At 45.7% G+C, this 16,141-nt stretch overlaps 1 protein-coding gene across 1 annotated transcript in view; it reads right to left on the bottom strand.

Moving 5' to 3' along the window:
• Window positions 1–13,162, bottom strand: part of LOC115332744 — a 51,380-nt gene extending 38,218 nt beyond the window's left edge. The window contains exons 1-2 of the mRNA XM_029995185.4: window positions 13,065–13,162; window positions 12,215–12,277 (exon numbers count right to left, since the gene is read on the bottom strand). Of these exons, the coding sequence (XP_029851045.4) occupies window positions 12,215–12,277; window positions 13,065–13,160 (159 nt within the window). The 5' untranslated portion in view covers window positions 13,161–13,162. The remainder of the gene's footprint in view (window positions 1–12,214; window positions 12,278–13,064) is intronic.
• Window positions 13,163–16,141: the final 2,979 nt, after the last annotated feature.

Below are 16,141 nucleotides of genomic sequence, written 5' to 3'. Positions count from 1 at the left end.
GGAGTAACTATTATAGGCTATGTTTTTCTTAACTAGCTTAATTGGGTAGTCTTTTTATATAAAGTATCTTGCCCAAGGCGAAAAATATTGTAAGAGTCCTCTAATTGCATAATTTTTTCGCTTAGTTTATGTCGATGCCTACAAGGTCTTGCTCTAAGATTTGAAATCTGTTTTCTTGTATATTCTAACACATTATAAGGTAACCTTTAAGTAAAGGGAACTGCATGGTTCTTAAGTCTTGTTTGTAGGAATTTCTTGGAGCACAAGTCAGCTGATTTCTGGCAGTTTCCTGTGGCCATTGTACTGCAGGATTACCTTGGATAGTTATAGCCAGCTATGATTTAAGCAACCCTCATTTGTATAGATTGTCATTCGTGTTTGTCTTTTTTTTCAGGAACTACATTTGGAATTGTACAACGTGGAGCAGTTTTTGACGATTTGTCACTTTGAAAAAGTCATTTTGTGGAGTTGGCTGCACATGTTTTTTGCTGGCAAGTAAATAGTTCAGTTTTTAAAATCTAGCATGTCTGAGAGAAAAGCAAACTTGATCTGACTGACAGCACCCTTCTGAAGACTGTTTGGACAATATTGATCACATCTAACCAGGGTTTTTTCCCACGGTGGGTGGCAGTGGTTTCGCTGCCCACTAGTCCTGCTAGCCGCCCAATTCTTTGAAAAATGTCTTGTGGCCTTCATGTCTTGGCACAGAAAACGCTGTGCTCGGCGGACTTCTGTGCCAAGACATGCAGGTACAGGTCCCCACAACCCAAATTAATACGACTTGGTCGAGGTGCACGCAGAAAAAAGATGCGGCTGCTGCCTGTGTCCCCCTCCCCTCCACAGTCATAGTCGGATGTCTATTTGCCCACAATGTATGGAGAAAAATCTGTGTCTAACATTTATTCTATCCTGACTTGTACAGCTTCACTAGATCAAAGGCCACAGTTATTAAGAAGGCCTTCCACAAGATTGGCTTTTTCCTCATCTGTGCAGATCCGATATGGTCTCTATAAATTAATTTCATGCGGTTGGCTTCACATATTTATTTTTTGTAGATATAAAATAACTGGTGTAATGAAAGTTTCATGGTACCTTTTTTTTAATGGGTTGCTTCTCTCGGCTTGACCCATTTTCACTTTAAATTCGACAGCATTTGTGGGCGAACCTTTTTGTCACTTTTCACCAGTCGGTTGGTCTGTGTTCTGGTTTGTGTGACCGATTTGACTCTAGCACAGGCAACGGCAGAGGCACATGATGACAGCTTGGTTTGTATGAGCGCTCACGCAGAGAGAAAGCTTTTTAAAATCGTGCATCTGACCCTATGCTTTTGTCAGCTTCAAATCCAACTTGTAAATTGGAGTGTATGGCATGCAGGTACACCAAAATGCATTGTTCGCACACATCGGAACAGTCTCTTAGAGAAAATTATGAAGAAGGGTCCGCCTTTCAACGGGCAACAAAAGAAATGCGCAGTCAGAATGCGCTGACGAGGTGGCCAAGCAAGCTCCTTGAGTGGTAGGCACTTGGGGTAAAGGGAATGGCTAGATCACATTTTGGGGGTAATCAGGTGCACAAAGTGTGGAGCTTGCAAACAGACTTGCATGCCATATATAAATACTCTGTAAATTTTTACCACGCGCTCAACTCAAAAGCGTGTGCACAGGTGTGCTCAAACGTGGGTAGGATGGAGCTCCCAAATTGTAAGATTGGGGACTATAAACTAAGCTACTGCTTAGTCCCCAGTTTTTGATAGCAGTTTTAGTACACATGCACTCTTTCACCCGCTCAGTTCTGTGAAAACCTTCAGGGATATCTAAAAAGAAAATCAAGTTTTTATGTTCACACACTCTAAGCACTCGAGGCTGACCACCTGATTCGACAACGAGAAAGAGGGCAACTAGCCCTTCGTTCTAATGGGAGATTTTGAGTGGCTGCCCAAACTTATGAAAGTCTGGGATATGAGCTTAGCCAGTTTTTCATAGACTCTTCTGCAACTTCTCCTGAACCTTAGAAATAAAGCATTACTCAAACTGGATTGAGTTTTCCGGTTGGTTCATCACTTCTCAAGAAATGCTTCACATTACAAACCAAATCACTATTGCAATTCCGGCCTTGCATTTTTTTCTAAGTTTCGAACGAATTTAGGCTTGAAGTGTATCGGTTTTGACTAAGGAACAGGAGAACAAGACCCTCAAGTCAAACATTGGTTTTAGATACCGGGTCACAGGATGAACAATTAGAGGCCATGTCCATTTGACTTTTGTATAAGATTCATGGCTAATAATTAAATGGGTTGAGGGGGGCTGTGTTTTATGCACAAGCTCAATTTGCACATCTTGTTGATCTGATATAGGTATTTAATTATTTTTTCTCTGTTTTCTCTTTAGCACATCATGCTACATGCAGCGTCTGAAAACAAAGGCCAAACACCACGGGGGGCTCTACTTTGGCTCTTCAAGGACCCAAATAAAGTGTTCGAAGGTAGTTTTCTTATTTTCTCATCAATTATTCAGGTGACATTGCATGATTGCTGCAAGCAGCATAGGAAAGGGTACTCAATATTCGTTTAAAGAGATCCTTTTCCATTTCAAAATTTTGTAACTTTTTTTTTTTATAGAAAACCTGGTTGTATCAGCGTCATAATGAACATTATTTTATGTGTAGGGCAGCATAACTAAGTGACTGGCTGTTAAATGAACTGGAGAAATCTGCACCTACAAGCATTGAGCTCATATTCTTACCAAAGGTCTATTATAGCAGTGAACACCATTGTGACATGTAAAGGCACAGCTCCGTCTCTGTGGAATGTGAAAACAGCATTCTCTTTATTTTCAAGCATGAGTGCCGACGCAGATGAGTGACAGTGACGTTTGGTGTTGTCGAGAAGGTGCTTTATATCGCTGTTTAAAAATGCAATGACTGCGGTGGTCGTTCAGACTGCAGATAATGTTTTGTAATCCCACTACCTTCTATAATTGTGCACATTGGTCTGAGTGCCAGAACTGACAGAAGAAAAAACAACTGACATTGAGGAAACTTGCTGCAGGTGCATTGCTCAGCTGTGTTGCCTGCTTTCCACAACATGTTGTGGCAGCTCTCGATTGTATACATTGGTGCCCATTGTCAAATTTAAATAATGTAGTTTTATTTTACACGGTCTGGAGTTGCACCTTAAAAGTTTTCATGGGAATCTGTGTCACAAAAAGAAAACCTTTGATAAGTTCAGCTTGCTAGATGAAGGCATTAATTCTTCGAGCTCATTTTACAGCCTACCTTTCTATTGACACCGCCCTATGCGGAGAGTAAGTCGTCTGCTTCTTGCACAGACATTACGGTGATGTCAGAAGGGTGACGATCTCTCATTGGCTTTGATTGGAAGGATATAGTGGGTAGACCACAATGCTAGACACCATGAGGTCTACGCACTATTTTTTTTGTTCAATCAGCCAATAAGAGCTCGGCCTTCTGACATCACCGCAACCCCTGTGCAAGCAGCAGACAAACTTGTGCTCCGCATAGGATTACGGATACTCAAGAGTGCTTTCCGTAATATAAGTTACGGAAAGCCTACTCTGTTTGCCCTTTTAACGACAACTTTTAAGCACTTTTACGGATACTAGAGCGATTTCCGTTATAGGTTTTACGGAATGCATATTCCAGTCCGTTGTTTTACGGACAGCTCTTGAATAGCGTTACGGATAGTAGAGCACTTTCCATAATCTGTTTTGCGGAATGTCCTTTCATTTACGGATTGTGTATGTGTTTAGAAGGATTTTTCCGTTATTAGAATTACGGATGACCTTTCCGGCAGCATAGGTGCCAGAGAATTTCTCCGTAAAAGAGGCAAATTTTTTTACAGATGGGCTATTAGCATTACCGCTATGTCGCTGCTCATTATTATTGTTTCATGAAGAGCGCAGACAATAAGCATCCGTGAGCATAGTTCAGATATGTCTGCTGCTCGTGTTCATCCGTGGAAGCAAGGGACTGCCTGTCGTAGCATGCATGCTTGCTCTATAGCTTCAGCTGAGTCGCATACGTTTTGTGAATTAAAGTATACGGTCGTCCCGAAAGGTTCAGACATCGAGGGCGTTTCTCAGAAACATGCTTTGGGTGCACGTGGGCCCGTTTGTGAAGGAATGTCCCTGTTGCCTAAAAAAACAAATTTCAAAAGTGAAAGAAAAAAAACAAGAAATAAGGACGGGTACACACTTATTCCCTTGTTCGAATTCAATATGAGCAGCTGTCACCATTGCTGAGAAACCCTCAGCACCGGCATTAGGTTCCAAGTTGTTATAGCATTTTTTAACTTCTGCATTGGAAATGACGCAATAACATTGGTAAAATGTTTGCTCCAAAAGTGAGAATGTCTGCCCCAAAACCAGTTTTTGCCTGCTACAAGAGCTCCAAATCACCATTTGTCAGTTCCACCATTGCAGTTACCACTTGCTTTAACTTAATTCATTCTAACTGTGCTGTTTGTTTTGCCTTTTCAGATTGAGCATCGCTCAAGGCAGGCGTTTTCTGTGACCTAATAAAATTACAACAGGTTTGATTTTGCATTTTACTTGTCATTTTATTGGCTGTTCTCCTTGAAGTTAACTTGCAGTGATCCTATGGCAGTCGAAAGTATGTAATAGTTTCTCTGGCAACGCTGCAATTTGGTTAGCTTATCCTATCAGCTCAGCAGTGGCTACAATCACACCTTCCATCAAATATGTCCCATCAAAGACCACCACAATACGTTCCATCAAAGACCACCACAATACGTTCCATCAAAGACCACCACAGTACGTTCCATCAAAAACCACCACATACGTAATTTGGGACATTCCATCAGTGGCAGTCAGACGTCATCTGATGGACCATCAGGGCACGTTCCACCAGGGCTGCTGACTGGCAGTCAGTGTCCCAAATTACGTACCTTGATGGAATTTTCAATAGGGTTGGAGCGTGGGGAGTACGTCCAGCACACATGCGTGTCGCCTATGTGAAGCGAAAGGTGTAAAAACTGGAGAACATTTTCTTGAGGAACCTCATACGTGAACCTAAGGCCCCCTCCATACTCAGTGAAGGTCACCAAAATATTGGTCACCTGTGTGTGCACATCCGTGCTATCTTTAAGAACAACCAGGAAGTCATCCACATAGCGGGCCACCTTGTTAACTCCTCGACTTCCAAGCTCCCTTTCAATGGCACAGTCTACAGCTCCCAGATAAATGTCACTGAGGACTCGGGCTACACAGGAGCCAATACATACTCCTGATTTTTGTACAAAGCACCCATCTCTCCACCCAACAATCATGGACGTTAGATAAAAAAGTAAAAGCTCTAAAAAGCTCTCCGTTGAAATTCCACATGAGCCTCTGAAGGAGAGCTTTCCATTGGCTTCAATACATGTTGTGGGAATCCGTCCGGCCGCGCCACCGTACAGCCCCGTCTTTCCCGCATCTCCCTACCCCTTCGCCCGTTCTTCCCGCGCCCTGCCAAGGCCGAGCCGCCCGCTCCTTGCTCACCCGGATCCCTGGACGGGGGCGCGTCACCGTACGGCGCGTAATCCCCACTTGGGGATCGTGCGCGGCCCGTGGCAGGTGCGTGGGTGTTCACGTGGACGGGTCGTGGGGGGCATGTGATTGGTGGGGGCGAGGTTACAAAAAGGGAAGCGGGACAAGGCGGGTGCTCTTCGGAACCTGCGGACCGGACGGTGTGAGTGTGTGCGTGACGACGACGACGACGAGGACGACGACGAGGAGGACAAAGGACAGGGCGCTTACCACCAACGAGTGAGTTTCAGTAAAGTGTTCTCAAAACGCACACTGTGTGAGTGACTTCTTGGGGAGCGAGCGAGGCACGTCCCGATTGGGCGTCGATTAGGTAGCGACCCACAATGTCTTCACAGACTCCAATAATTGTGCATGTGGCAATGAGTAAAACAGGTTCTCCACATCTATACTGAAGCCAGTACCGATCTCATGGCTCTTTAACTGGAGAAATTCAACGATTTCCTCAGAATTCACTACTCTGAAGGGGTCCTGTATTTTTAAAGATTACAGATGTTTTTGGAGATAGGACGCGACTTGTCTTGGCCAGGAACCCTTTTCGGTGACAATCGCTCTAAATGGGCTTCCTTTTTTATGCGTCTTTACCGAGAAGAAGACTTCCAGATGGTACTTGTCAACCTTCCCGATTCTCGCTGCTAACTGAGTCGGCGACAGACGCTAACAAAGACGCTTTGCTGTATCCCGAGTTTTCTTGGTGTCCACCTCTACCTGTTTGAAAGTTTTCGTGATTGCTGTTGAGGCTCGATCATTGTACATGTTTTCTGGTAGTACCACAAACTGTCCTTCTTTGTCTGATAGTAATACTCGTAGTCCGTTGTCACCCATATAATCCACCAGGGGTTTAAAATGCCCAACAGGCTTTCTCTTCTGCTGAGGGTGGAGAGTGTCAACGCACTCAGAGATGCACCGTGGTCTGTCCGTTTCCACTGTCCTATGGGCGGTAGATTTTATCGATTTTAGGGTTACGACGGTTCTCGTAAAGAAAGTGTCCCTAAAGTTATAAGGCTCCGTGTTTTTGTTTTTTTTTCTTTTTTTGTTTTTTCAACATTTTTTTGTAGTTTGATGATATCCCATCTAAAAGATTTGCCCTCGGGGTCTACAGTGAAACCGAAACTACCGGCCCGAGCATGATGGCAACACTTGTCATCAGCTGCATGGCCATCTGTGATGCAAAGTTTGTATCGAGGTACCGCAAAAAGTACGACTGTCCTAGTCGCAAGACCAGTTCCGATAAGTCAGGTAAGGTACTACGGCTGTTTTACTGCTTGGCTTTGCATATATCAAACCGCTGCAGCAAATATTAATACGCATTCATTAAGTCGTCGACCAGAATGCAAGCTAGCCGCGATGAACGCAGACTCAAGAAGAACCCCCACTAATTTTTTTAAGAACAACAAGCTTCGGGGTGCGCAATGCACGTTCCAGAAGCTTTGGCGAAGCTTCTGGTATGCTCGCACTGAGCAGGAGCGGGCTAAAGTATGGCCGGCAGTGGATGCCACCTCTGGCACCACGTCGCGCTTGACGGAGCAGGGAGTCAATAGGGAGTTTTCGTAGATCGTTCTGGCGTCTGCGTTACGCCTCCGCTACGCTTCCGCAACTACTGCGCATGCGCCAATCTAGCGCAGACCTTGCGGAGTTCCGGACGTGGTTGTGAAGGCTCCTTACAAAATAGCGGATCTCGAGATGCGCTGGCCGTTCGCTTGTGTGTGTTTTTATCTATCTTATTTTATTTATACATATATAGGCGTATAAATAAAGAACACAACGACGACGACGTTGAGAGGATAACACACCGGGCGATGGCGGTGCCTCAATCTGAGCCCTGGTGCCTCGGAGGCGGCAGCTTCTACTTTGACAGGGCTGCCTCCTTGCAGCCTGATGCTTCGACCGCAGTGGACTCCAGTGAGCAACAGCGCCATAATGTTCCAGAGGCTCCTTCATGCACCGATCGAACGGCGTGCCAGATCCGCCAGCTGGCTTCTCACCCACCCAACCCGCCTCCACGAAATCTGGACTTCTGCGAATCGGCCTTCCACCCTTCCCAATACCATCAATCCATGTCGTCGTAATTATGCATGTATGTACTCATGACATTATCATGCTCACTATACTCTATTTCACCTTATGATGTACCGCAGGAAAGGCTACAAGCGCAAGCTCCTTGCTCCGGGGTACATCTCGGCGGCACATGCCCTCGTGCGTTGGGGGCAGGTGCCAACGCTATGAGCTCGTGCTTCTAGCCTTCGCTGCGGTACAACATATGGTGAAACAGAGCATAGACGCGGTACCTCGCGCCTCCATGGTGCGAGCTGGTGCCTTTCCGCGATGCCGCGGCTCTCCAGAGCCAAATATAGAAAGTCTAAAGACTGAAGACAATATTCTTTGCTAATCAACAATCGGTAGCGCCTTAAAAAAAACAAAAAAAAAAGAACAATATTGTTTTTTCGTTTATAGAATACAAATTTCAAAACTACACCATACCAGAGGCGCACATGAGTGAAATAACATAATACCGCTTTGGCGGTTCCGAAAACATCAAATACATCATCCTCTATTTCCTCCAACTTAAACTGGAGAATAAAAGTTGGCCCTCAAGAACGCTGAGCCGCTGCATCTTCCGGAATAGACCGATCTCACCAGTCAGTTTGACTACGCCACCGCTGCCGCGATGCATCGTGGAAACTTTAGTCTTTCTGCACGTGCGACAACCCCTCTGGAGCTCTTCGCGTGTGGAGCACGAGACGACACGAGCCCTCGCATGCACGGCCGTCTCCCTCCTGTGAACTAAAGTTATGGCGGCGACACGCATGCGCCGAACGCCTAGTGAGATCGGTCTAATGGCGGAGAACGCGTCCACGATAATAAAAGAGCACGAGATGACAAGGAGAGTATTGGCTTGGCAGAACTGAATCTGGTTTTAAGCAAAATGCGATTGCCGCAAGCTGGCAAGATGTGCTACGAAGAATTTATCCAGAAAAAAATATTGACATTCAAAATCGTAAATTAACCATGTGTTGTGTTCGAAAAGAGGCACTCTGATAAGACAAATACGTGGTTGCAGTAATAGTATGCGTTTAATGTTTTATGTAGTGCTTTTTACGACCGCTAGTGGCGCTGTCATAATCGCAGTACTAGAGTTCCTGTATAGGCTCCCTACGGGAGCCAGAGTGGCGCGCCCATCTCCGTAGCGCCGTCTTTCCTGCACGGAACGTTGATCCCGCTCGTCACGTGACTGAATTCGGCGAATAGCGGCGCCGCGCGTTCGAGGCGCGCGTTGCGCTCAAGAACAGGGGAACGTAGTACGCCGCTGCGCGTGCAACGTCTCCTTTCCTGCACGGCACTTGATCCGGCTGCTCATGTGATCGGATCTCGGCGAATGGCGGCGCGGCGCCCCGTGGAAAACAGACACGCAACTCTGGCTCCCGTAGGGAGCCTATACAGGAACTCTACGCAGTACCGTAGCCTGCAGAGAACGGTCCACGAAAGCACTTTTCTGAGTCTCCGCTATGCTTCTGTTAGCGGATCTCGTAGCGGGTAGCGGATAGCGTTGCGGAAAGGCCAAAACGATCTAAGAAAACTCCCTAATCATTTTCGTGCGCTATCGCCGAAGAGCATTGATAACTATGGCCGCTGAAGCGTAACACAACACGCAAAAATTGTCTGCCATGACGGCTAAAAACACTGCAGAAAAACACGGCGAAAGAAGTGGCAGTACGAACAAGAAACCTTAATGAAAACCAAGATGACATCAGGATACAAGGTTGCTTAACAGACAGCCAACCCCCTAAATAAATCGATATCAGTCATTAGAGAGTTTTCGTAATATGTATAGCAGCAAACGTAAGCCCCCTACGTTAGCGTTAACGCTGCGTCCTCTATACTGCGCATGAGCCATACGTGCGTACTGCGGCGAGCTATGCGTACGTACGCTCGCTATCGCTTTTTGCAAGTGTACGTAGCGGTCCCCTGCGTACCATTCTCGTTTCTCTCGTCGCGAACGGGAAAGCGCGAGACTACTCCAGTTTGAAAAATGGCGGCGGTGAGGCAAACCAGTGGAAGAGCTACGCGCGTCGTACGGGTTCGCTTCACCATCGAAGATACCCTCAACCTTGCGGAAGAAAGAGAAAGAAGAAAAGACAAAGGGCGAGGCTCGTGGCGGGCGAGGACACGTGGAGTTCGGCGCTGGAGACAGACGAAAGAGCCGGTGCCGAACAAGACCTCCAACCGAAGACCCGGACCACTGACAGCCTTGGCACTCCTCTTCATCGGACTCTGAACTTAAGTACAGATAAAACCTTTTCCCAATGGTAGCGCTTCACCGTGTGACTTCCTCGGAGCGAGTGGAACTCGGCCTGATCGGGCGGTATTGACAGGCGACCCACAACCTCCTCAAAGAAATCAACGCGACGAACTCTTTCGAGCGCCCACAAAGATGGGTGTCAATAGCCAAGAACGTTGGCGACGCCGCCGAACCCAAAAAGGTGTTTACCGTGCGGTCGGTACGCGAGCGGTGCGACCTATTGCTTGCATAATTCCAAGCAAATGACGAGGCCAACATAAAATAGTAGGGATCCCATAACACACTGGAGCTAACCATAGATCGAACTGCTGGTCGCACAGCACCCCCCCCCCCCTTTCCCCAAAAAAAAGAAAAAAAAAAGACAAAACACATTTACAACAAGCAACTGGAAAGAGATTCACGCACTTCGTAGCAAAGCGAAGAGATTCGCAGTGTTCATTTTGCTTGACCGAATACCCGCCTTGGATTATTTTAGGCAGTTCGCAGGAGCAGATCTAGATGGCGCTGCAAGTCTTTACGTATCGTTACGTATGCGTTTGCCTTCCGCTATACTAAAAGTGTGTGTTCAACGCGCTCCGTAACCTTACGTCGACAGCTAGTGTGCGTTGTACGCAGTGCTGACGCAAGGGTCTTTACGCTATTCTAAAACTCTTTGATTCGAACTTTGACCGGAGTTACCATTCCAAAAACGTAGTTGAACTGCATTGGCCGTATCTTTCTTTTTCGGGCTCTCTACCTATCAGTGGCGTAGCCAGGAATTTTTTTTTTTTTTTTTTTTGGAGCGGGGGGGGGGAGGGGGGTTGAGGTGGCTGGGATGTCCATGACTTGGGGTGCGGAGAGGGAGAGGGAGGGGGGGGGGGGTCAAAATGCATGTGCGTATTATAGGGTCGGCTGGATTTCGGGGAAGGCGGGAGGGGGGGGGGGGGGGGCTGAAGCCACACAGGCCCCCCCCCCTGGTTATGCCCCACGTATCTATGCATGCAGCATTGAAGGCATGCTAAAACAGATTTAGTATGTCCATCAGCAGCAGCTATTCTGCGGTTAGGCATAAGCCTTCGAGCCCACGCGTGCACAGTATCACAATGAATTTCGAAGCTTGCACTGAAATTATCATGTTGGAAATCCGGGTTTCAATTATACTGGCACCTTCGTCACGCTCTTTGTGCCAGATGACCGTGGTTTCATGCCAAAACAAATGTATAAATTATGTTAACTGTCGTCAAGTGTCATTCGAACTCGGTGTGAATGTTACGGCTGCATTTCGGAGGATGCCAAACATGAGAACTGTGCTAGTTGGCAACCTCCAGTTAAAATAACAGAGAGCAGAAACATACCTCTTGTAAGAAACCTGTCCTCAAAAAGGCTTGATGCTTAGTCGAATACGGCAAGAAAAAACCTGGCAGCTGTCCTTTTGCCCACACAGCTTCAAGAATGGAAAGCGCGTATGTTTGTTGCAACGGTTAAACAACTAATAATTTCGCGCCGGCTAGAGAAAAGCTTGAAATCCACCAGTTTGGTGCATGTAAAGAAGGTTCTTTCAAAGATAACAAATACATAAATTTATATATTGCACTAAAATTATATTTTAGACGAAACATGTTCCTATAATGTCGCCTTCAGACATCCCCCGGGAACGCTGGAGTGGAGTAGAAATCTCGAGGGATTCCTCCGTCGAGGAATCACCGAGAAGCGACTGTGAGGCCAAGTACCCCTTGAGTAGAGGTGTTCTTTTCTCCTTTACTCGACTGGGGGAGTGGAGGGAGAGTGGAGTTGAGTCCAGTAGCCTTTAAAAATACGCCCGTAAGCCCTACACACACAAACGCACAAAAATCAGGACCATAGAAAACTAAAGAACGGTTGACACATGCAACGAAGCGCTGATGTAGCGCTGCTCACGTGTCGTCAGCTACTTTTCGTCTGCCATGAGCAACAGTTTTGACGGTGCGATACAAAGCTAGTAAACGCTCCCGTCAGCGCGCGCTAGGCCAGAGCTATGCTTGTAGCGCTCCGCTGTAAGTCTGAACAGGCCTTTTAATATTAAAGCATGCTCGGGAGGCTCGGCACTCCTGAATACATTTAAACTCGCCTCGATCAATCTGATGAGCCCGGCGAGCACAAGCGTCTGTCGTGTGTGCAGCGCATCCGAAACCATCTCTGTAACCAGGCATAGCAAATCATAGCGCACACTAAAGGCTCGGAAGACACAGTTTCTGCTCCCCGGGGCTTATCAGAAGGATCAAGGCAAGTTTGATATTTTATTATCCTCCCTGGATCCTAGCAACTCAGTTGTTAGCACTTACAGCGAGTCTTCGCGGTTCTGAGTTTGTAAAAAAGAGGACGAATCTTTGCTTACCGGCTTCTTCCCGCCGCTGTGCCCAAAGCAGGTGGCGTAGTTCTCACAGATGGTGCGCAGACCCTGACGAACGACAACGAGAGGGCAAGGATACAAATGCGCGCATAGCATAGCTGTTTCTCAAAGGCCACCACCTCCTGCTCAGATTTGACAGTCGCTGCTATGGCTTGTTTACACACTTGCGATTACTTACGACCATGTGCATTAAAGTCTCCTACGATCTCTTACGACGATGGTAGAGTTACTGTATAGGCTCCCTACGGGAGCCAGAGTTGCGCATTCACACCCGTAGCACCGTCTTTCCTGCACGGCATGTTGATCCAGCTCCTCGGCGGGGCGCGTGCAACGTCACGTTGCACGGCACTTGATCCGGCAGCTCACGTGATCGGATCTCGGCGAATAGCGGCGCGGCGGCACGTGGAAAACAGACGCGCAACTCTGGCTCCCGTAGGGAGCCTATACAGGAACTCTAGACGATAGAACAGACCGCCACAATCTTTAGAAGGTCACGTACTTTTGATAAGGCTTCGTTCTGAAACTTTTGCATCTGGATCGGACCACTAGCCCAACATTTTTGAGAAAAATGAGCGTTCGAAAACTCCTAGTTAGATTTTGCTGGAAAAAAATTGTTAATAATTTTTTGGGACACTTCGTAGGCAGTCATTTTGAAGCAAAGCTCAGCATAAATAAACGCCTAAGCATGACTTTGTTTGTTTGAGCTTACACGTTTAACTATGGGAAGCTGTGTCAAGTAAATCAATGGGGAACACGTATTTGAAAACAGTTAAAGGTTTGGTTTTGCACATAAACCTAGTAAGTAATCGCACGCAAAGGCACGAACTCCACTCACTGTGCTGATTACTTCACCGCGAAGCTTGTACTTGAGAAGAACTTCGTCGGTGCATTTAAAGAGGGCTCTCGCGACAGGTTTGATGACCTGCAGCATGGTTGCCTCTTCTGCGAACACGAAAACAAAATTTCTGTTACACTTCAGAAGGAAAAATAAGATACGCGTGAGCAGCTGCGACGTCAGCATACTTTGTTCGCCGGGACGACACGAGTTGTGATCCTGGTACTTATCATCAGTTGTAATCGGCCAGTTCGATGGGGTCTATTCATTATTTATTTATTACTTGTACCCTCAGGGCCTTTGGCATTGAAGAGGGGAGTGGCTTCAAAAAATAAATGATGATAAAGTAAAAGAAAGCAGTTAGTAGAAGTACAAAAAATGGCGTGTATTCATACAATATTTTCTAAGGCGTTCTTAAACAGTTGGACTTCGATTGAAGCTGTTGGTACGTGAAGGCGATTCCACTCTTCCGATGTGCGTGGGAGAAATGAGTGAAAAAAAGCCTTAGTTCTGCACGATGGGACACCGATCTTATGGACGTGATCTAATCGAGATGAAACGTATCGGGGAGGCAATATAAGTTCGGCGCGGAGATGGGGGTGATAAAAAAAACTTGTGAAAGAGGCAAAGTCGAGGCTGGATTTCATTGTGGTTATGCTCGCAGTTCTGTTATAGTTGGACAAAATAAAGCGGTCAGAGTTATTCTGGACCATTTCGAGTAAGGGAATTAAATTTTCATGACAAGCATCCCAGACTGAAACGATATATTCGAGTTTTGGACGAATTAGTGCGTAAAAGAACGGTGAAAGCTTGGAGTGAATAAAAGCACAGTGGTGGAGCTCGGCTCTCGTGAGCTTCGACAAGAAACTCGCCAATAGCTACTCGCCGATCGCCCGCAATGGGAACGTCGAGAGTCCCCTGTCGCATGTCCCTAGTCGGTCACGTGACCGTTGCGAGTCGCAATGAACCTTTTCCGAGAAGCGTTCTGTGCACGCGCGAGCGCCCGAGGCCAAGCGGCGGAAGTCTGCACGAGAACTCGAGGAAATTCGGAAGGAGGCTCTGGATCAGCGAGTAGAACACGTAATTCCAACATATATATAATTGTGTTACACAAAAAAATGGACGAAAAAAAAACAAAAAAAACACGACGCTTGGGTGGATGCCACGGATACCCCTTTTTAAAGTAGCGTTGGTCGCGCGACCAGTCAACAACTCCGTAGGAAAAACGTACCTAGAATGGCGGCTGTACCCCTAATCGCCGCAGTCGTCAACTGTGCAACCTGTGCTTCACCGGAATCACCAGTTCTTAACGCCTTCACCGCTTCTTCCTCTAGAGTACGCTCAATCTTCCCTCCTCCAGGCCGTGCCCATGGTCACCCAACTTTTGAGAATCCGCCAGATTGAGCGAAAGTTTCCTATCTATGTTATGATTGGCCGTTCCTTAATCGAGAAGGAGCAAGAATCGTTCCTTCTCGGTCAATCCGCGCGGCACTATTATGTGTTCTACACACACTACGTTTACTGCCATCTAGTTAGGGACATCACGATAAAGCAAAACTTAGCACAACTGCTTTTAACACAAAAAAAAAAACGAATCTCCTATAGTCGAAAACATTTCTTTTTTGCATTCGTCTGGAGAACTTAAAAAAACAACACAAAGTTATGCCATTCATTAATTTATGCTCTCATCGTTCGATGGCAGTATATAATACTGCGATAAAACACAACAATTACTTTGTTTGTATTGTCAGGTTTGGTAAGAACAAATTTTCCATTAATAACTTGACATGGCGTGTACTGGTGTGTTTTCGCTCGCCGCACTAATTATGAATTTGCGTCTTCAAAATGCACTTTGTCAATACTGATAAATCGGATTCTATGTTTTCGGAGTTTATTTCTCGCCAAATTTGAAAGGTGTCTTTCGGAATTTATTTTTTCCGAAAATTTGTAGTTTAAAGGTGTTTATTTTTGTTTGATTCCAAAATTTTCACAATTCGGAGCTTCATTTCACAGTGTTTCCTACGAAAAATAAATAAATAGTACCCGAGTGTAAACGTATTACTAAAGAAAAATTCAACGCGTTTATATAAATTAACATCTCTTCAGCTGGATTTTTATGTTTGCGTCATTGCCATTGGCAATACTAATTTGTGCCACGGCAAAAGTTGCACACCTCTGTGGCTTCGATAAACGTCGATACCTTAGAAATAAACTCCTGGAGATAGTTGCTGGGAAGCACGTATCCCTCCCCTCCTATTCCATCAACCTACTCCGGGGTCGCGCGAGGTGGAGTGGTAAAGGATTGTATTAGGGAAAATTCAACTGCCCCTCTTCCAATTTTATGCAATCTCTATGGTCCCTAGCTTTCACTGTTACAAAAACACAACCTCTCCTTCCTCTGAAAACACGAATAGTTTTGCCCAAACTGAAAACCAATACAGTGGCTTTTCTCCCGACCTGAAAGTACAATGACCTGTTGTCCCTAATGAACCTTGACGAGATAAGCGGTAAGACGCCTTTTGTCACTGATCCGAGATTTGAAAGATAACCGTGATGGCATTTTCATGAGACCGTTGACCCTGTGCGGTGATCAATCTTAATTGATCACCGCACAGGGTCAACGGTCTTTAGTTTATTTGGGGTTTTGGAGTTTTTTTTTTCATATTTACCAGAATACTCATAACCCTACTCATAAATCAACTCGAAAGTAGAAATATTGATAGAAATAGGAATTGAAACTGGGTGCTACATGATATGCTCCTGAAAATAGATGTATGAACATGCTTCTAGTGTTTAGTTTTGTAGCTTAATTTTTGTTTGTTGCCTTTTTTTTAAGTCCGATGATGTCAAATTATAACATTATGTCTTAATTCAATTTTTAACGAATCTTGTAATTCAAATTTTTCATTTCTATCGTTAAACACTTTTCTACTCATTTCTGCCATAGGGGGCAGAAAGGAGCGTCAAGCTGCAAATTCGCAGTTTTTGGTCTTGTTTCCCCTTTTTGTTTGTGAAGAAAGGGAAATAAAGATTATTAATATTAATATGATTATGATTATTCCATCTTCTATGTCTGC

The sequence above is a fragment of the Ixodes scapularis genome, unplaced genomic scaffold (genome assembly GCF_016920785.2).
Source record: "Ixodes scapularis isolate PalLabHiFi unplaced genomic scaffold, ASM1692078v2 PGA_scaffold1__304_contigs__length_218370807, whole genome shotgun sequence".
NCBI classification, from domain to species: domain Eukaryota; kingdom Metazoa; phylum Arthropoda; class Arachnida; order Ixodida; family Ixodidae; genus Ixodes; species Ixodes scapularis.
This window is presented reverse-complemented; position numbering and strand designations above follow the sequence as displayed.